The sequence below is a fragment of the Pseudonaja textilis genome, chromosome 5 (assembly GCF_049901715.1).
Source record: "Pseudonaja textilis isolate UNSWEBS1 chromosome 5, rPseTex1.2, whole genome shotgun sequence".
Lineage (NCBI taxonomy): Eukaryota > Metazoa > Chordata > Lepidosauria > Squamata > Elapidae > Pseudonaja > Pseudonaja textilis.
This window is the reverse complement of record NC_141994.1, coordinates 40,929,972-40,951,930: the sequence shown is the minus strand read 5'-3', so window position 1 is coordinate 40,951,930 and position 21,959 is coordinate 40,929,972. Positions and strand designations below refer to the sequence as shown.

Sequence of the window (21,959 nt, the reverse complement as noted above, 5' to 3'; positions counted from 1 at the left end):
AGCAAGTAACAGTTAAGCAACCGTGGTTTAATCTTCAAACAACCCCCGCCCCTCCCCAACCCTCAGTGGGATGAGAATTTTGCCGTTTGCCTTAGGCAACAAAATGCAGAACGGTCTTTCTGGGGCGAAGAGAGACGCAACAATGGTTCTCATCTTTAAGGGGGACGAAGAGCCGCCTCACCCCCCCACCCACTCTGGAAACCATTGGGTTCATTCATCCTGTCTTGCTAGCAATTGACACTACGCTTCCCAGCTTGCCCGCGGAGGTGCTGCGATGACGTTACGGGAAGTGGATCACGGGCTTCTTCCGGTAGCGCGTAAGCCCCGAGCGGAGTCGAGGTCCAGTGGAGACTAAATCCTGATAAGACAAGATGGCCGGGTTGCCCCGCAGAATCATTAAGGTACCCGCTTTACTTCTCCTCTTGTCTGTTTCCTCTCCTCCCTTCCTCCCCCTGCGGCAGCTGGAGGCAGGCCCCGCGTCTAGCTCGTGGCCGGGAGAGCCTGGAGCAAATGCTTCGGGGGCGCGGCGTTTCCGGTGAGGGAGACAGGCAGTGGTGTCACTCTGCTTGCCCGCGCCGCTGCTGCAGGGGGGGGAGGAGGGGCGGCGAAGGACCGGCCCGCAGGAGCAGCCACCGCCATTCGAGGCGCGCGCGTATGTTGCAAAGGAGCGACGGCCGATGGGTGCGTGACGGATGCAAGGAGCGCCGCGGGCGAGGCCTCGGCACCTCAGCCTGCCAGGAATGAATGGGAATTTTAGGCGGGGAGGCTTGCACGAGCCCTCTCCGTCCGTCCCCTCTTCCGGACCTTTACCGCGCGAGCCACCCGCCCCTCAGCCCCTTCCCTTCCCTTCCCTTCCCTCTCCTCTCCCGCTTCTTCGTTTATTCTGCGGCCGGAGTGGGAGGTGTTTTGATGGGGCTAGACTAGGTGTATGACCTCGGGCCGGGCCGGCAGGCGGGTGGAAATGGCTCAGCTCAATTGCTTCCCCAGAGCTCTGATATGCAGTCTCTACATTCGCCGCCGAAATAATTCTGCTCTTTTCTTTCCGACAAACAGCTAATCCGGGGAGAAGTGAGCGTGCTCTCCCTTCCCACGAGGAGGAAGGAGATGGTCAGTTTAGCGATGACTCATGAGTCCCTCCTTAAGGAATTGTGCTTTTACCGCTTGCCAAATTGCCTTGCAGCTCCTTTCCCCATCTCCTGTGTTATTGAGTAAATCCAGATTTGCATAGAAGGCTAAAATACTTTCATTTGAATGCATGCATCTTATGGCGGATTCTTGATGCCTCTCTGTGTGGCATAATTTGTTTTCTGCAGAATTTAATGTATAGTTTTAAAACCATGAAGAAATGAAGGTGAATTAACTGTTAAGCGCTTGATTTAAAATAAATTCACTTACAAATTGTCAGTCTTCTATATGTTTTTTGTCATTTGTAGCATTTTGTTCTGTGTAGTTGAATATTTATGAAAATCTGTGCCAGTGTTATTAGAGCACTTATGACTTCTCTAGCTAAGTGGGGTATAGGTGATTCTGCTGAAGGAGATGCATTTCCATCAATGTATAGGGCCAGAATGGATTTCCCAGAGACTCAATTATGCTGAAGGAAGCAAGGCAGATGTATAAGAAGTTGCTTCCACCTTTGGCTGGTGGAAGTTGTTCACTTTTCTCTCCTCTTTGTGGCTCTTTGATAAATATAATTAGAAATTTAGTCATATAATTTTACTGGAAGTTACTAGGAGTTATAGAAACAATGCACACACATAATACACACATATAAATGATAATGTGCTTTGATAACTTATACTAAAATCCTTAACACATTGTAATCTTATGGCTTTCTTCAGGATGATACATGCAATTAATTGGTTTGTATTTTAGAATGACTTTTCTGGGAAGGATCAACTTTAGTGATGAAATATCTCTTCATTGGAGTAGAACACCAGTTAAAACTGCAACTGTTTATTAACAGTAAATTTCTTTTAACTGGTAACTTATAAAACTAGTTCACAATCTTCAATATTACTAAAGGAGCAACACCAAAACATGCCTGTTTGCTCTAATGTCCTTCCTGTAGCTTTCTTGTTGACCATTTTGGAAATTGAATGTTGAAATAAAAAGGCCTTTGATCTGATCAAGCAGGTAAATATCTCAATTATTATTACAATAATGAAACAACTTATAGTTCTAATCCAAACTGAGAAGAGCATCAGGGTTGATTTTTTTTTTGGGGGGGGGGTAGATTTGGCTTACTTGATCAAACTATTAATATACTTAGGTGTTATTTGGAATCACTACATTGGCATTTCAAAATTATATTTAGTTATTAGCCATTGTAGTTGATAATGGAAACCTGCAGCTAATTATGCATTATCTTAGATAAATCTTGGAAACAACTGGAGGAGAAAAATGTCTTTTCACAAAAGGAATGGATCTCTGAGCAACAGCCACCAATCATAAGTATGAATGATTTATTGCATTCTTTCCTAGATAATAGACAAACATATTTCCTTTAGCACCACCTGGCTCTATGATATCCTTTTTCCACTAAGGCTGAGCTCCCAAGTCTGTTACAATATTAGAGAATGATACTGATATGAATAACACTCATTTAATCCACAAATCCCTGGTACTCAGACCTGGTAAAATCTTTCACATTTTAGCAATCCAAGAGGATTCACCTGCCCAGAACCTAGTTGGTTAGTAGCCAAATGTATGGAAATTGAGTATGCATTTTGTTAACCTGTGGTACAATAGCAAAACTATCTAAGCCATCCTAGCATTCTAAAGAACTCTATTTTTGTATAGTAGTTGCTCATATAGCAAGCTATCTGCAGGCAGACTAAAAATAAAATCACCAATATCAGTCTCCATTTCCCAGATCCTGACCTTTCTATAAATTGGGATCTTGCATAAGTATCAGTCTTCCCTTTAGTCCTGTTACCAGGAAACACTGAACCTTTCTTGGCATCATCAAGAGATTCCTAAGTGGGAGGGATCCCTGTTAAGATTAACAGCTATCCAGAAGTATCTGTTGTGGGGCTTTCAGCTAGTATTTCAAGTCATAACCTAAGCCCTGATTGAACTCTTAATGTGAGTCAGCTTGGAACTCCCTGCATAAAGTAACATTCCTTAGTGCCATAACACTAAACATTGCTCTCTACCAAGAAAAAAATGTGTATTATCTAGCCAAACATCATCATCATCATCATCTCTGTCTAGACCAACTGGCAGTCCATGGGCCGGATGCATCACGCACAGGCCATGCCCATTCCACCTTCGTGAATGGGGAAAATGTCTGAAAATGTCATATGATGGCAATGTGATGCCGCGAGTTTGACACCTGTGGTCTAAACCAACTTTCATGACAACAGTGCTTTATCAGGGTCAGGAAAGTATATTTTCCTTTCATTCGAATTCTAGGTTTAGTTAAAGAGGCATCAGCACAAATTGGATACCAGATTAATAATCACAATTTAACTGAGCAGAATAGAGAGATTCAGAGTTTTAGATAGCCTTGCGTATTTTCTCAAATGTCCCATCTTGGCTATAATTCCTATCTTATCTTCATGATCTGCAGATGGATCAAGGATTGCATTTGACTAGTGTTCAAAAATCAGAACAATCTTTCCCAGGAGGAATTTCATCAGTCCACCCAAAACGCACCATTTCAATTCCCCTAGGCAGTAATGCTCCCTAGGAGATATAAAAAAGGTCTATTTTACAGTAGAAACAAGGCATTTAGCTAACCCTGGCGAAAGAAAGAAAAGGGAAAATATGAATGTATCATGGGCTTCAATATTTATATGTTCTTTAAACTGGCTCATGTTTGTTGCTACATTTCTCAAAATGTTTCTATTTTAATTCTCTTTCTGGCTTCACATTCCTAAAACTAAAAGTAGTGTCAAAATCTTTCATACCCTACATTGAGAATGAGGAGAAAGAGAGGATGGAATATTGTGTCTTTGTTGTAAAAAGTGATGTAAGCCAACAAATACATTAGATTTATGTTTTGATCTGGATAATTCAAGAGCAAAGTTTAAAGAAATTGGTTGGTGAACATCTTGAAAACTAAGCAGGCATAATGACCAGATGTTACAATAATTTTTCCAAGGGACTAGTCTTGCCAGATACCTCATTTTTTCTCTCTTCAGTAGATAATTGGAATGCTTTAGAATGACATCTTGCTTTCAGAAATTGACAAAATTTTGTCAAAATTCAGAAGAGGTAAATGTGGTGCTTTTCATTTAAGAAATAATAATCAAACACACAGTAGGGAAATATGTAGTCTGATCATTTGTGAAAAAGATCTTGGAATAATTATTAATTACAAATAATATTGGTGGGCAATTTGATGTCTACAAAAGGCAAATGCAATTTTAGTTGAATCAACAGAACTGTGGTCTTCAAATTACAGGAATAACAGTTCTCTTTATTCTGTATTGGTGGGATCTGCTTTGAGTACAGGTAGTCCTCAACAGTTCATTTAGTAACTGTTCGAAGTTAAAACGGCATTGAAAAAAGTGACTTATGACCATTTTTTACACTAATGACCATTGTAGCATCACCATGGTCATGAGATTTACATTTAGATGCTTCACAGCTGGTTGCAGTGTCCCAGGGTCATGGGATTCCCCCTTTTGCGACCACCTGACAAGCAAAGTCAATGGGGAGTCACTTAACAACCCTGTTACTAATTTAACAACTGCAGTGATTCATTTAACAAATCTGGAAAGAAAAGTCGAAAAATGGGGCACAACTGCTTTAATACATTTCTTATTTAACATAAACTTTGGGCTCAATTGTGCTTCTAAGTTGAGAACTACCTGTACTATGTGCTGTATTGTTTGCCATGCTGTAAGAAAGATTCAGAAAAAGTCGACCAGATTCAGAGGGCAACAGGAAGAATAATCAGAAGACTAGAACAAAGTTTTGTGAAAAGAGGTTGAAAAATATATTTCGTAATAGAAGATTAAGGTGGATTTGACAAAGAATAATGAATTAAACTACAGGATAGAAAATTCCCACTAAATATAGGAAAAATGGAGCTGTTTGGAACTAATTATACAAAGAAGGATTTGCCCTACATTCAGTATGTTCAAATATAATCTGTATAACTGATGGGACTTTTAGGAAGGTCCTGATCGCCACACTTCATATTGTATGATTATCTGATAATATGCTGTTTAAATTTTCTAGAACTCTTGCATATTTATAATGACAAACTTTTTTCTGATTTTTACTGCTATATTATACTCAGTGTGCCTGTGCAACGCAGTACAGTCATTTCTGGATCAGTAACAACTTGTACATTTGTTCTGTACCACTGGCGGAAATTTAATGTCTGCATTAATAAAGTAACAAAAGTGTATTTGAAAAACTGGTTCTATAAATATGATTCAGTATGTTAAATTCTTGGAAGTTTTAAAGAAGTGCTCTTCAAGTGTCTTTATCCTTTTTTAAATAATACAGTGTTTTTATCAATAGATATCTAGAATCTGGGTTAATTAATATAATTATCTGATATTATATTTTTAATTGATAGGCTATATTACAACTCCCATATATTATTTAACTGCAGTTTCTAACAAGCTCAGCTAGGATGGCCAATATTAAGAGAGAATGGGAACTTCACTAACATTTGGAGATAATAAACATTCCCTAATCTGTAGGTAGTTTGTTAATTTATTTTAAATTTCTGATCAGATTATCTGTTAAATAATTATGTATGAAATAATATAGATATGACAAAATAAGATTTAAGGTGCCTCAAACTTCACTATGCTACAATCAGAATAAGATAAAGATTGATATGTAACCACATATATTTCAATAAATAGAAAATATTATTTTCAGATACTATTCTGAATGAATTAGGAGAAACTCCAGTAACCGGAAGTGCTTCAATGACTCTAAAGATACGCAGAACAGACAGAATCAGACAGAATTAAAGGAGACGTAAAAAGAACTAACGATTGAGCAGGAAATAAGATTTGTAGCCGTGACTACCATGTATGCCAGTGTTTGATAATCAAGTTCTTGAGTCCTGACAGATCTAATAATAGCTCTTTTAAAAATTACAAAGAGGCATGGAAAGAAGAGATCAAGTGACAAATGTGGTGAGAAAGACTAAAGGATTATATTGGGCAGTTAAAAGATATTTTTGTCCATGGAGTTCTAACATAGATTGTTAATGTCAGATTCGGATATTAAATAAATATAGCATAATAATGGTAAAAGCCTTTATTAGGTATTACTTTGTGATAAGAGTGCAAAAAAAATATTTTCCCACTCTTATTGCATCTCCAGGGCTGGCAGCCTTTTCAAAATGACCTGATCTGTGTAAGGCATCTATCAGAGGCATCTATCACTTCAGTCTGCTCTGAGCTGAACTCTGGATATCAAGTGGTATGGAGTTGACTGAGGCATGATCTAGCTTGATTATCTGCAAAGAGTTCAGGCTTGTTGTCCTGAGAAAATAGACCAGGCCACAGTATATGCATGTTCCTCCCAGTTGGTTAAGGTCTCCTAGGAGACAGTATATAATTAGATCCAGGTAATGAAGAATCCATTTCTGTCCTCAGAAGGAAGGAGTCCTGCCAACTCTTCAAGAAGCAGTAGTCCTCTCCTTAATGAACCATTGCTGGTGTAATGGTCCTGGATAATTTTCATTCTGTCTATAATCTTCCTTTTATAGGGAAAGTGCGGAGAAAATGGCTAAAGACCTTGGCGAAAGCAAGTTAATCTTGCTTTTTGATAAAGATTCAGACCTGGATAACGAGTTAGATTTGATCACATTTGTTGCTGATTTTTTGAAAGACTGGAATGGAAAAATGCATCTATCTAGGTCTTCCTGGATCTCTCAATAGTTTTTGATACCATCAATTATATCTTCTGGACCTGTTTTAGTGGGGAGCATGTTACTGTGGCAGTTCTGCGCTAGTTTCAGTCAGCAGGGAGAGAAAAGTCTAGCTCTAGAACAGTGATTCCCAAACTTTTTCAGTCCACCGCCCCCTTGGTGCTACAAACTCATCCTCGGTGCCCCCCACCTAGGGGTGGGATTCAAATTTCTGTGGGCATGGCCTAATTTGAGGGTGTGGCTTGCTGGTCACATGACTGGGTGGGCGTTGCTTGCTGGTCATGTAACTGGGTGGGCGTAGCTTGCTGGTCACGTGACTGGCATGGCTTGCTGGCTGAGCATGGCTTGCTGGTCATATGACAGGGTGGGTGTGATTTGGTGGTCATGTGACTGGGTGGGCGTGGCCAGGTGACTGGCAAACCAAATACAAGTGGTCCTCACTTAATGGATGGTTGTTTAGCAAGTGTTTTAATTTATGACTGGCCTCCCCAGAGATACTTGACCCGTTTTTGGAGTTTTGAAAGCCATGCACACACACACCCTTTTAACCCTGCTGGAGTAGAATCGGCAAAGCATCTCTGATTAGATTCTAGCAATGAATAAAATCTAATCAGAGATGCTTTGCCAATTCTTGTTGATTTGTTTTATTTGTATTTCTTTATTTTGTGTTGCTGAATTGCATTGACATGTGTGTCCCTTCTTGTGCACAACCAGGAAGCTTTTGTGATTCTTTGCAGCAAAAATTACCAACCTCTGGCTTTGCTCTACTTTTCAAGCGTGCCAACACTGCCGCGTTCTAGGAGCTGGCCCCACAGGTCCACCCCATTGAGCCCACTGCACTGGAGGGATCTGCCCAAGCAAGTCAATGGGATGAGCCTGAGAGAGGGAAAGAGAGAGAAAGAAAAGAGAGAGAGAGAGAGAGAGAGAGAGAGAGAGAGAGAAGGAAGAAAACAAAGAGAAAAGGGAAAGAAAGAAAAAGGGACAAAGAAAGAGGGGAGGATGGAAGAAAGGAACAGAAAGAAAAAGAAAGGAGGGAGGGAGGGAGGAGAAAGATAATGAGATATCTATTCTAGTCCAATCACCTGCTCCAGCAGGGTTAGAAGGGAGTGTGTGTGTGTGCTCGTAATTTACCAGTACATTTTGGTTTTGCCTTCTACAGAATTGGCACTGTAATACATTGGGGAAAAGTAATTTTTTAGGGTGGAGATCTGGTTCAATGGATCCTGTTTAAAGCCTCAACAAAATGTGAGAGCTTCCTGATAGTCTTGACCATGTTTTGTCCACAAAACCTTTAATAAAAGCCAAAGATGTTTCAATGTGGAAAAGGGCCTCAGTCTAAACTAGGCCTCATTTCAATCTGATGCATCAGGTCTCTCTCTCTCTCTCTCTCTCTCCCTCTCCCTCTCCCTCCCAGACTGGCTTTGCTCTACTTTCCCAATGTGCCTGCAGGGCTGGCGCTTCGAACATGGATAGATGGATGGATAGAGAGAGAGAGACAGACAGACAGACAGAGCGAGACAGGTAGGTAGGTACGTAGGTAGATAGGTAGATAGGCAGGCAGGCAGACCTTTTGGATGAATGTATGGATAGGTAGGTAGATCTATATTGGTAGATAGGTAGGTAGGTAGGTAGACAGAAAGGCAGGCAGACAGACAGGCAGTCCTTTTGGATGGATGGATGGACGGATGGACACATAGAAAGAACAAATGCGACAGCAGTGGCACTTTGAGAAAGTAGAGCAAAGCCAGAGTGGGAATTGAAGTCCACACAAGTTGCCAAGGTTGAGAAACACAGGCTGAATATATCAACTCAGCCATTCTGGTTTAGAGTTTAGCGTGCTGTTTGATTCCGGCTTAGTCAATGAATAAACCATGGCTAAGATCTTCCTGCTCCTTAATGCAGCTGCCCCTCTGCCCCTTCTGCAGCCCCCTGCAGCTGCCCCTCTGCCCCTTCTCCAGCCCCCTTTGGCATCCAATTTTGCAATGCCAACCTCCCCGGGGCAGCGATGCAGCCGACCTCACCCTCTTTGCTTCAACCCAAGGTCCACTTCCATCGGGCCAAGCAAGGGGAGGTACTCTACACACGCTCAGAAACTCCCAATTTCAGTGAAGCGTTCCACCCATCTTTATGCTCTGCCTGGGAGGAGGAAGGCATGCGGAAGCAGCCCAGACCAGGGGAGGCGCAGGGAACAATCGCTTAGAAACTAAGCAAGCAAGCGCAGGGCTTGGTTGGAAGAACCGGGCTGCAGAGGGAGGCTAGGTTCTAGGTTCCAGACGGCTACGTAGAGCTGAACTGAACTGAGCCACGTGCCTTGGAGAGCTGCAGCTGCACCCACCCACATCCTGCCTGCAAACCTGGCTGGCTGGGCGGATGCTGTGCGCTCTCTTGTTCTCCTCCGGGGAAGGGGGCCCTAACGCCAGACCACCCACCCCTTCCACTGCGCGCCTTGGGAGGGTTTTGCTTTTGGGCCTTCTGGCGTGCCTCTGCCGCTTCCACCAGAGAGGGCAGCCTGCAAGCTAAGGCACTCTCTTTCCACCACCTCCCCCTCTCCCCCCTCAGGCTTGGCAAGGCTCACCGTGTGCGGGTTCCATATTCGAGGTGCCAGCTACGGAGTGATGAAGCAGTCAACAGGCTGCATGGCCGGCAGTCAGTGAGCCTGCAGGGCCGACACCTTGAACACCCCCCTGCCAGCCCCCTTGCCTCTTAGCGCCCCCCTAAGGCATCCCACTGGCCCCCAGGGGGCGGTACCGCCCACTTTGGGAACCACTGCTCTAGAATCTCTAGACCTGCGATGGCAAACCTATGCCACGCATGCTGGAAGTGGCATGCAGAGACATTTCCCCCGGCACGCAAGAGCTTGCCCGGAAGGGCCCCACTGCACATGCATGCGTACCGCTGCCGCCCGACAGCTGATTGTCGGGTATCTGGCGTGCATGGGTGGGGGGTGCGCGGGAGACACATGCGCATGCGCAGATGGATAGCATATGGGAGTGATTGCATGCACATGCGCAGATGCGTGGTGCGTGGAGGTGTGATTGCATATGCAGGTGCAGATGCATGGTACACAGCAAGGGGAATCGCATACGCAAGCGCAGACACGTGCGCAGCAAGGGGAATCGCATGTACAGGCACGCAGCAAGGAGGTGTTGGGGGGGCCCCAGCACACATTGCCTTCTGGGTGCTGGCATGTGAGCGTGCGCGCACGAGCATCAGCACGGGAGTCGAAAAAGGTTTGCCACCACTGCTCTAGACCCTATCCCCACTCCTATTTTACACCTACATCAAGCCACTGCTTAATCTCATTGGTCAGCATGGAAGTAGGTATCATCAATAATGATTATACTTAACTGGTCACGGTTCTCTCATGCTATCTGGGATATGAGGTTCTAGATGAGAAAAAAACGGATCCGTGTTGTAGGATCCCACCCCCTAATTTGAGAACATTCAACCTTTAGTTCTGAATGAGATAACAGTCCTTAGACCAGGGGTCCTCAAACTTTTTAAATGGAGGGCCAATTCATGGTCCCTTGGACTGTTGGGGGGGAGCTGGACTGGCTGGGTGGGCATGGCTAGATGGTCATGTGACTGGGTGGGCATGTCTAGGCATTGTGATTGGGTGGGTGTGGCCAATTTTGCAGTCCATTTTGCCAGTTTAGCAGTCCATTAAACAATACACACAAATTAAACTTTCATTTGTTTTGCTCCTGAGGATGTTGCTCTTTTGGTTGACTTTTCTTTTTACTAAATAGTTTTTTAAGTTGTTTGGTCGTCCACTTCAGGATACTTAGTTTTGCAGCAATTCTTACAATGAACAAGTCTCTCCCTCCCTATCATCCTATTTCTCCATCTCTCTCTGTCTCTGTCTCTGTCTGACTTTTTCTGTCTCTCTTTCCATATCTCACTCTCCTGGGGCATCTTCTGCAGGATGCCCTTCAATCCTGGCAGTGCCCTGGGATACCTCGTTGAATTCCATTCCATTCCATTTCCATTCCATTCCATCCTATTCCCACTCCCATTCCCACTCCATGTTATTGCTATTGCTATTTCATCCCATCTCATCCTGTTCCCATTCCCATTCCATTCTCTCCTATTTCCATTCCATTCACATTGCGGTGGTCACAATCAGCTTTTGGAATCTCGCTGACTGTCCTGGAGCTTCCTCTGCATGTGCCAAATGCATGCAACAGGCTCGATCCAGGACTCCGCATGTCTGGCAGGCAGGATCCGACCGGGCAGGTATCACTTGGAGCAGATCAGACGAGGAAGCCCCAAGGCAGGGGCTCAGCGGCCGCTGAGATGTGAGTGAGCTAGGCAGTGGGCACCGCAACAGCCGCCCCGCTGTCTTCCCCACTGTCGCCGCTTGGATGCCCTTCCTGTCTCCCTCTCCAGGAGCAGAGACACGTTCTCCTTCAGGGGCAGGCAGCCTCACCGGCCACCACTCTGGAACTGCTGAGTGGGAGAAGGACGGCCAGCCAAGTGGCAGCGGGAGGGTGGGGAAGAAGGTGGCGGGGCAGCTGTTGTGGCACCTGCTCCCTAGCTCACTCGCGTCTTGCCAGCTTCACTTCTCCACTGGCTGCCAAGCTCTCCTCGTGAGTGAAGGGCTGCACCTTTCGCCAGCCAAGAAAAGAACTCAAAGATTTGCCACCGTTGCTCTGCCGGGCGGGGCGTCCCAACGGGAGAGGCTGCACCTGCTGCGTAAGTAAGCATTGCTTCCAAGAGTTGCACTTAGTGCCAGGGTGGCGCTCTCCACAGAGGGCCATCCGCTTGCCCTCCCCCCACCTTGGACCCCACATCCAGCCTGTGACTGGGGGATCTGCTGCTTCTGGGCTAATCCAGCCGGCATGGGATAGCCCTGCGCTGGGCATGACATGCTCTCGGGCTTCCCACCCCTCTCTGCTTATGTTCTGCTTCACCCAGGATAAATGGAAAGCATGCAGGTACCTGATACTAAGCACGATTCTTGGAAGTGACGTGTAATTACACGGCAGGCGCAGCCTCTCCTGTTGGGACCCTTCATTTTTTCCCCCACAGAGGAGTGACAGTGGACTGAAGTCTCTGGCAAATCTTTGAGTTCTTTCCTCAGCTGGCAAAAGGTGCGGCCTGTTTTTGGCCTCTCCCATCCCTAGAAGCTTTCTGCCAGCCAAAAACAGGGCACGCAGATGCCTCCCTGGGCCTCTGCCCACACCTTTTTTGGCCTCCCCCATCCCCAGAAGCACTCTGCTGGCCAAAAACAGAGAGCGCGGATGCCTCCCGGGGCCTCTACCCCTTTTTTGGCCTCACCCATCCCTAGAAGCACTCTGCCGGCCAAAAACGGCATGCGGATACCTCCCAAGGCTTCCGCCTGCCCCTTTTTTGGCCTCCGCCCCCCAGAAGCACTCTACCAGCAAAAACATTGGTCTTACCTTCCAGTTCTAGCCCATGGGACTTGCAAAGGGAAGTCCTGCACTTGGCCAAAGGGTGGGGGCTGGCAGGTGGGTGGGACGATGTGGGCAGGGCAGCCTCATAGTCCCACGCAGGCTGGATTAATGGCTTCAGTGGGCCGTATCCGGTCCGTGGGCTGGAGTTTGAGAAAGCCTACACTAGACAACAAGTGCACAACCTGGGGTCCTTTGGGACTGTTTGGTTCCCCTTGTAGAACAGATAGCAGCTGTGATCAGGAGGTCCATTGCATAAATCCATTTTGTGCACCAGTTGTGCTGCCCAGAATCATCAGACACCTGGCATATAAAGTAAATAAATGTGTTTGGATTAATATCCATGGTCACTCGTGCCTTGGTGACCTTTCATTTGCATTCTTGCAATGTGCTGTTCATGGGTCTGTCTTTGAATACTATTTAGAAGCTACCACTGTTCCAGAATGTGGTAATGTAGACAGTTAGAGGCACATCATGGTATACTCATGTACCGTAACTTCACTTCTTTGCAAGCTGCACTGGCTTCCAGTAGGCTCCTGGGTACAATTTAGGGTTCTGGTTATAAAGCCCTTTTAGGCAAAGCAAAGGACCAGCTTATCCCCTTATCTTTGATTGTTTCTACTGTCACATAAAATCTAGATGTCAGCCCCAGATCCATCTTGATTCAGATTTGGGGCTACCACAAGGCAGGTTGAGTAATTGTGGGAATGAGAGTGAAGTGAGAAGGGAGGATAGCCACAACAACATTCTTTCGCCAGAGCTCAAGGTTGAGTCACTGGAGTTTGGAGGGGAGTGGCTGGACTTGGCGGGAGTTCAGAATGGAGGTGGATTGGAGAGTGTGACTTGAGGGTCATCAGTAAGGGGCTAGGTGTGAGTTTTACTGTAGCAGGGGAAAACGCAGGAATTCAGATTTGGGTTTTCCCCAGATGTGCCAATATGACTTCTCTTATAAATTCTTACTTGGATGGACTTTGTCTCTGAGTGCTGAATTTGGGGTGGAGAGTTTGGTTGGAATGCTGACACTAGAGATACTTTGTACGCTCTATGAAACAGCGCCATCTTACGGGACCCAGGAGACACACCTTTTCCTTCGCAGCTCCTACATTATAGAACATTCCCCACCCCCACCCCCAGATTTGAATTCCTTGACCATTTTGGCCTATTATTTGGCTTTGAAAACTTCCTTCTTCTTCAGGCATTGGACCAGGTCCAATAAGTCCATTCTGTAAGATATTGGCATATATTGGAATATAGGTTTTTAAATTAATTTTGTTTTGATCATTTGTCCTGATTCTACCCTAAATTAAGGGATTACAGGGTTGTAAAAAGAGACTTTGTTTTTTTAGTGTTTAGGTCTTTTCAAATGTGATGTTAACTGCCCAGAATCACTATCTCTGGATTGAATGGCCATAGATATATTAAATAAAAAACTAAAAGCTTGTATTTTGAACCGCATAGGACTGGACTTTCCTAGAGCATTATAATATTCATGCAGCCCAGGAAAATACACATTTTAGTTATGGGGGGCATATCTAGAACAAAACAGAACAGAATAGAATAGAATTCTTTATTGGCCAAGTGTGATTGGACACACAAGGAATTTGTCTTGGTGCAAATGTTCTCAGTGTACATAAAAGAAAAGAGTCAAGAATCATAAGGTAAAACACTTAATAATAATAGTCATAGGGTACAATCAAATCATACTAGGAAACAGTCGATATAAATCGTAAGGATACAAGCAACAAAGTTACAGTCATATAGTCAAAAGTGGGAAGGGAGGGTGATAAGGAGTGATGAGAAGATTAATAGTAATAGTAGTGCAGACTTTGTAAACAGTGTTGAGGGAATTATTTGTTTAGCAGAGTGATGGCGTTCGGGAAAAAACTCCTTGTGTCTAGTTGTTCTGGTGTGCAGTGCTCTATAGCATTGTTTTGAGGGTAGGAGTTGAAACAGTTTATGTCCGGGATGTGAGGGGTCTGTAAATATTTTCACAGGCCTCTTTTTGACTTGTGCAGTATATAGGTCCTCAAGTGAAGGCAGGTTGGTAGAAACTATTTTTTCTGCAGTCCTAATTACTGTCTGAAGTCTGTGTCTGTCTTGGGTTGCAGAACCAAACCAGACAGTTATAGAGGTACAGATGACAGACTCAGTAATTCTTCTTTAATGTAGAACTGTATCAGCAGCTCCTTGGGCAGTTTGAGCTTTCTGAATTGGTGCAGATCTGTCTCAGAGCATCTCGTCATATCATGTGACTAGCTCTATAATTTAAATGTGTTATTTCTATGGGATCATACAGTTACTCTGTAGGCACAGGAATAGATGCAGTTTCTTTAAGAAGGCATTGACAAATACATATATTCTAAAAAGTCTTTCCGAATCTAAATTATGCCATATTCCTATTAATGTATTTCTTTAAGAGGTTGAAATGTGTTACATATACTTAATATATTTGTAATGTGTAAACCTATAAATTGTGTAGCAAGTACATGTGCTGTATTCAACTAGTTGCTATGGTCAATGAGGCTGTAGACCTCTTTCCTCTGATATAAAAAACAAAACTGGATTCAGGTATTTTAAGATAAAATATCATTTGGTTTAAAATAAATACTCCTTCATTATTAGATGCAGATCTGTTTTTTCTAATGAAATTGGAGTGGAGAAACTAAAACAAACTTTTATAATAAAAGATTTTACTTTGCAAACTAAGAAATCATTTGTAAATCTCAGGGAACAGATGGAGTTCTTCCGGAGACCAGCATGGAAAAAATATAATACTGTAAATATGGTAGCATTATGCTTCATAACACTACCTATCTATATTTATCTATCTATATTTATCTATCTATATTTAGCCATATCTATCTATCTATCTATCTATCTATCTATCTAACTATCCACGATTAAATAAATAAGGAGTTTAAGCAGTTTTATTTATTTTGCTTAGCAAAATAAGTTTCTATGCTTTCTTAAAGTATATCAGAAAACTTATAAATATCAGCAAATGGAAACTATAAATTTAAATGTATTTTAAACTCTTATTAATTATTTTCAAATATATTTGTTTTTCAATAGATCTTGAAAGTACATAAGAAATTTGATGACACACTGATGCCGGATTTGTCAAGGAAACTAAATTTCTTGTTTTATGAAGCAGTTTTTATATTTAGCCATGCATGTTAAAATAGTTTTCTTAGTCCTGTATTAGAAGGTGGTTCTGATTATTTCTTCTGTTAATCAGGAGAGTAAGAGCAGGACAACCTCACTAGTGTTTTTCAATTTCATGTGTGATAGAAAACTCACTTCCAAAATAACAACAATGGATAGTGTGCAAACATGTTATTAATTCCAAGGCTTTCAGGTTTCAGTGAGTCACTGGTCTCATGCTCCCAGATGAACCCAGAGCAAAAGCTGCAAGGTTACATAGATCTTATATAGAATGTTGATCAAGGACTATTTGTGCAGGTGTTTACAGCAGCAGAAATTCTCAAACATAGAAAAAATCGTTATTCAATGCATAAGAAAAAAAGTTGGCCCCAAAGAAAGACAATAGCATTAATAAAAGCTTTGATAGATGAGTTGAGCCAAGACTTTAGTAGTTATTCTGACAGACTATCCTGCATTTACAATGGAAGAGGGAAGAGATAAGGAAGTGGCAGCATTTATGCTTGAATCATGTGTCATTTCAAGGCATGAACTCTTACCAACAACTGCTGTGTTGTTTTTTTCTCTTTCAGGAAACCCAGCGCTTGCTGGCAGAACCTGTTCCTGGCATAAAGGCAGAACCAGATGAAAGCAATGCACGTTATTTTCATGTGGTCATTGCAGGGCCACAGGATTCCCCCTTTGAGGGTGGGACATTTAAACTTGAACTATTCCTTCCAGAAGAATATCCAATGGCAGCTCCGAAAGTACGTTTCATGACCAAAATTTATCATCCTAATGTAGACAAATTGGGAAGAATATGTTTAGATATTTTGAAAGGTAAGCATTTTGGAATCATTATTACAATGAGCATTACAATCTTTTAGCAGACTGTGAAGATATTCAGAAATTATTTCAGTGATTTCCCAAGTTGGGAGGTGTGGGAGAAAGAGTGTCTTTATTAGAAATGCTGCTGTAGTACCTTCTCACTTGCTTCCTCAGATAAATGGTCTCCAGCTTTGCAGATCCGTACAGTTCTGCTATCAATCCAGGCTTTGTTAAGCGCACCCAACCCAGATGATCCATTAGCAAATGATGTAGCTGAGCAGTGGAAGACCAATGAAGTCCAAGCCATAGAAACAGGTGTTGTATCTTCATTCTAGGACTAGTTCCTCTCTTCAAGATACCTACCTACCCCCCACCCCCTTCTCTCTTCGTCTGTTTCTCTTTCTCTCATGTGGCTGATTTGGAGAGAGTAGGGCCCTTTCTTACATTTCATGTTGTTTTTCCTTTGCTTTTATTTTATAAACATATTTAGATAGATTATAGATATGCATGCAAGCAGTTAACTTTATACAATGAAGAATTAATATCTGGTTCAGCATAATTTCTGCCTACCCTCCCTTGCTGAAGTTTACTTCCCGGCTAGCTTGTTAAGGTTAATTGAATGAGCATATTGTATATTCCAGGAAAAAAAAAAATTAGATAGATAAATTACTCTTCCAAATGCTACTGCTTTAGTGTCACAAATGAGACGTGCGTGATCACAACTAATGATGATAAATGTTGCATAACAGATCGAAGTTATCACGTGCCTAATGTGAATATGGAAAAGTAACTATTAATTCATAAGAAAGGAAACTTATAGCAGAAATATAGATAGAAAATCTGTAACAGATTTTCAGCAAAATCATATAAGTGACTTACTGTTTGGACTAATACATCTTTTTTCCTTTCTTTTTACAGCCAGAGCATGGACTAGGCTATATGCCATGAATAATATTTAAAATGTGCTCTAAATTAGTGTGCATCACTTTTTCCTGTTCTGCCAAGACCTCTTCCTTTTTTTGTTTTCACATAATGGACAGAGTCTTAGAAAACTTTACAGAATAAAAACCCAGACATCAGTTCTTTGGTGATTTAAATGCACATTAGCAAATCTGTGTCTTGTCCTAATTCACTCCTGTTCTGCATGAGCAGAGGCTAGAAGTATCATCAGGATTGTTTGTGAAATTGTTTAAAAGCAGTAGCACATCTCTGCTTTTAATGATTTTTTTCCCATCATGAGTTAAGTGTAAGCACTGTGAATGAAAGTAGTCAGGGTTAGCTGCAGGGGTTTTTGTTCTAATTGTGTGGGCTCCTCCTCCCTTTTTTTATGGTGATGCTAATTGCATTGGTTAACGCAGCTAACCAGTTATATTCTAGCCAAGTCTAACTTAGCTGTAGCTGGACAAGCTTAGTTGTTTGAAAAAAATGGGAACATTAAACATCCACTCACTAATAATATTGTGATTCTGCTGTCAAGTGTAAAAATCTTCCTTTCAAAAAAAAAAAAGCTTGTGACCATTTTGTATGGCTTGTCTGGAAAATCTTCTGTAAATCTTATGTTTTAGTAAAATATTTTGTTATTCTACTTTGCCTTTGTACAGTTTGTTTTGATGTGTTCTTTTCCCCTTTTTCAATTGTGACAATCGCTTTTTAAAACAAACAAAGCTGGATTGAAACTGTTTGATTTCACCAACCTAAAAGTTGTAGTATAATCTTGGATTTTTTTTCGACTTGTATTCATGCCTTACTAGTGTTCATAATATTTTTTGGTTTTGTGTTTTTAAAAGCCTTTGATAATGTAGTAGCTTATCAGAGACTTAAATAGGTTAGACACATCATTGATGTTATGTACATGCAGTATTAAGTACCACTAAAGCAGGAAGCTAGCAAAACAAACAGCAATTTTGGGTGTGTATGTAACTTGTCTGTCTTGTGTTAAGTATTATTGGGTATCAGACTACACATTTAAAGATAATTTGCATTTTTTAAAATGATCCTGTGCATAGAATTAAAACCTACATTATGGTAAATTAAGATCTTTCCAGCTAGCTTTGTTAAATCTGGTTTTATTGGCAATACTTACACTACCATGGTTTTGCTCCATTTCTTAATTTGAAAAAAAAAAAGCCATCATGTTAAGATGTAAAAAAAACCCTATGGGGCATATTTTGACCACATTTCTCACCCCCACACTTTCTGAAAACTTCTTTTTCTTACCCTATGTCTTTGCCTTGACTATCTTTTAATCTTTGTGCATTCAATGTGGCCAATGTAATGCCAGTTGCCATGGATAATATCTGTCTTTTAGTTCAGGGGACAATATTGAGATCCATAATTTTCCCATCATACCTGTGCTAGTATCATCTGGGATTTCTATATAGAATATGGTGTATGTATTGTGCTCTTATGTAAGATAAATATCTATTAAAATCACATTTTCAACAGACAAATGCTTTTAGTGATGGTATTGTCCCCCGAGTTGATTGCATTATAGCATAATAAAAGCTTCATATATTTTAGCAAGAGAGATTATCTTAAAATGGTTTCTCTGAAAACTGGCATTAAAACCATCTTAAAGTTATTTGAGATTCTGTTTTAGATTATATCTGGTGTTTTAGTTGGTTCTTTCTGTATTATCAATGAATAGTACCATTGTTGTGAGACACACACACACACACACACACACACACACAAATCAGGAGGAATTTACATCTGTTAAGGTTGTAAGATATATTTCAACCTTTACAGATGTAAATTCTTCCAAAATTTTGTTGATAAACATAAGCAATACTTATTTGTAATATATTATAATTCTAAAACTATTAGTGATATCTAATTAGAACATATCTGATTTTGACAATGGCTACTATCTAATATATTTTTTTAGCTTGTAGTTGGATGATAAATATATAATACTTTTGTTTAGTTGGATATTCACATCGCATATGTCTTTGTATTGTGTATTTTGACATCCCCTTTGGCATTTTTCTGATATTCAAAATACTCCTGTGGATTTACACTGCTTTTTATTTATTTTAAGAACTCTTAATGGCTGAATGTTTGGTTATTAAATTACTTACGTTCTAAGATAGAACCACTAAACTATATTTATTGGAAAACAAAATGCTATAAATAAAATTTGTCTTAAAATCCCAGAAGCATTTTGACCTTAAATTAATTGTGAGAAGTGGTTAATCAGAATTTTTATTTTTCAAATGTATTGAATAATCCAGGCAGACTTATGGGTTTCATTTGAAACGTTTATTGACTGATATCAAACATTTGATTGCAGAAAGTGCCACTGAGGTCTTCTGTAAATGCATAGGCTCACTGATTTAAGTATATTCCGTTGAACTAAATGGGACTTAAAATACTTTGAATCCACACACCCCACCCGCTTTCTTGCATATAATGAAATGCTATATGTGTATTCAGGTAAGTGAATATATTTATATATACACTGCTCAAAAAAATAAAGGGAAGAGAAAAATAAGACAACCTAGATCTAAATGAATGAAATATTCTTATTAAATACTTTATTCATTACATAGTTGAATGTGCTGACAACAAAATCACAGAAAAATTACCAATGGAAATCAAATTTAGCAACCCATGGAGGTCTGGATTTGGAGTTACACTCAGAATTAAAGTGGAAAAAAACACTACAGGCTTATCCAACTTTGATGTAATGTCCTTAAAACAAGTCAAAATGAGGCTCAATAGTGTGTGTGGCCTCCACGTGCCTGTATGACCTTCCTACAATGCCTGGGCATGCTCCTGATAAGGTGGTGGATGGTCTGAGGGATCTCCTCCCACACCTGGACTAAAGCATTCCCCAACTCCTCGACAGTCTGTGGTGCAATGTGGCATTGGTGGATGGAATGAGGCATGATGTCCCAGATGCGCTTAATTGGATTCAGGTCTGGGGAACGGGCGGGCCAGTCCATAGCATCAATGCCTTCATCTTGCAGGAACTGCTGACACACTCCAGCCACATGAGGTCTAGCATTGTCGTGCATTAGGAGGAACCCAGGGCCAACCACACCAGCATATGGTCTCACAAGGGGTCTGAGGATCTCATCTCGGTACCTAATGGCAGTCAGGCTACCTCTGGCGAGCACATGGAGGGCTGTGTGGCCCCCTAAAGAAATGCCACCCCACACCATTACTGACCCACTGCCAAACCGGTCATGCTGGAGGATGTTGCAGGCAGCAGAACATTCTCCACGGCGTCTCCAGACACTGTCACGTCTGTCACATGTGCTCAGTGTGAACCTGCTTTCATCTGTGAAGAGCACAGGGCGCCAGTGGCGAATTTGCCAATCTTGGTGTTCTCTGACAAATGCCAAACATCCTGCACGGTGTTGGGCTGTAAGCACAACCCCCACCAGTGGATGTCGGGCCCTCATGCCACCCTCATGGAGTCTGTTTCTGACCGTTTGAGCAACCACATGCACATTTGTGGCCCGTTGGAGGTCATTTTGCAGGGCTCTGGCAGTGCTCCTCCTGTCCCTCCTTGCACAAAGGCGGAGGTAGCGGTCTTGATGCTGGGTTGTTGCCTTCCTACGGCCTCCACATCTCCTGATGTACTGGCCTGTCTCCTGGTAGCGCCTCCATTCTCTGGACACTACGCTGACAGACACAGCAAACCTTCTTGCCACAGTTCGCATTGATGTGCCATCCTGGATGAGCTGCACTACCTGAGACACTTGTGTGGGTTGTAGACTCTGTCTCATGCTACCACTACAGTGAAAGCACGGCCAGCATTCAAAAGTGACCAAACCATCAGCCAGAAAGCATAGGAACTGAGAAGTGGTCTGTGGTCACCACCTGCAGAACCACTCCTTTATTGGGGATGTCTTGCTAACTGCCCATGCTTTCCACCTGTTGTCTATGCCATTTGCACAACAGCATGTGAAATTGATTGTCAATCAGTGTTGCTACCTAAGTGGACAATTTGATTTCACAGAAGTGTGATTGACTTGGAGTTACATTGTGTTATTTAAGTGTTCCATTTATTTTTTTGAGCAGTGTATATATATATGTATATGTATGTACATATACATGTGTGTGTATGTGTGTGTATACATTGCCATCAAAATACAATGTAGAAATGTATATACACACATCCCTTTAAAATAGATGGTAAGACAGCTGCTTCAAAGTTTATGACTTGTAAGTTATATATTGAACTCAAACATTCTATAGGGACAACAGATACAATTTTCCCAAAAGCCTCTTGTGAATTCTACCTCTAAATGTTGACAAGTGAGGATTCAAAAAGCACAGATTTTTTTAATTTGAAATCTGAATCTCATTTTATATCATCAAATATTGCCAGGCATGAAAGACCAGGTCTACATATGAAGGTTCAAATGAACTGATTATTGCTAAAAACCTATGCACAGGAATTGTCTCAACTAATGGTCAGCACTTGGTTAGAGTTAAATAAGGGTCAACAGTACTCAAGGCGCGGGTGGATTTAATTTGCTTGTGGCTAAGTAGGAATTTTAGGCTGATCCTCCTTTTTGAATACTTTATTTGGCCAAGTGTGGTTAGACACACATGGAATTTGTGTCCAGTACAGAAGCATTCAGTGTACACTTGCAAAGCAACAGAGAGAACAATAACAGTAAGAACTTAGACTTAGAATAACTTTATTGTCACTTTGAATTTATACTAATTGTCAGACATTAAAATGAAATTTCGTTGCATACAACTCT

General features: G+C 41.8%; 1 protein-coding gene across 1 annotated transcript; it reads left to right on the top strand.

Moving 5' to 3' along the window:
* Positions 1-304: 304 nt before the first annotated feature.
* UBE2N (ubiquitin conjugating enzyme E2 N) lies at positions 305-17,821 on the top strand. Its single transcript, XM_026698699.2, has 4 exons — positions 305-401; positions 16,002-16,248; positions 16,411-16,551; positions 17,155-17,821. The coding sequence occupies exons 1-4, from the start codon at positions 372-374 to the stop codon at positions 17,193-17,195; spliced, it is 459 nt and encodes a 152-aa protein (XP_026554484.1). The 5' UTR covers positions 305-371; the 3' UTR covers positions 17,196-17,821.
* The last annotated feature ends 4,138 nt before the right edge of the window (positions 17,822-21,959 follow it).

What these genes read in the sequence shown, in the direction of transcription:
- UBE2N (XM_026698699.2), top strand. Translation starts at nt 372, where the DNA reads ATGGCCGGGTTGCCCCGCAGAATCATTAAG. An exon ending in TGCCCCGCAGAATCATTAAG is followed by an intron (nt 402 to 16,001) that starts GTACCCGCTTTA and finishes TTTCTCTTTCAG; the next exon opens with GAAACCCAGCGCTTGCTGGC. An exon ending in ATGTTTAGATATTTTGAAAG is followed by an intron (nt 16,249 to 16,410) that starts GTAAGCATTTTG and finishes TTGCTTCCTCAG; the next exon opens with ATAAATGGTCTCCAGCTTTG.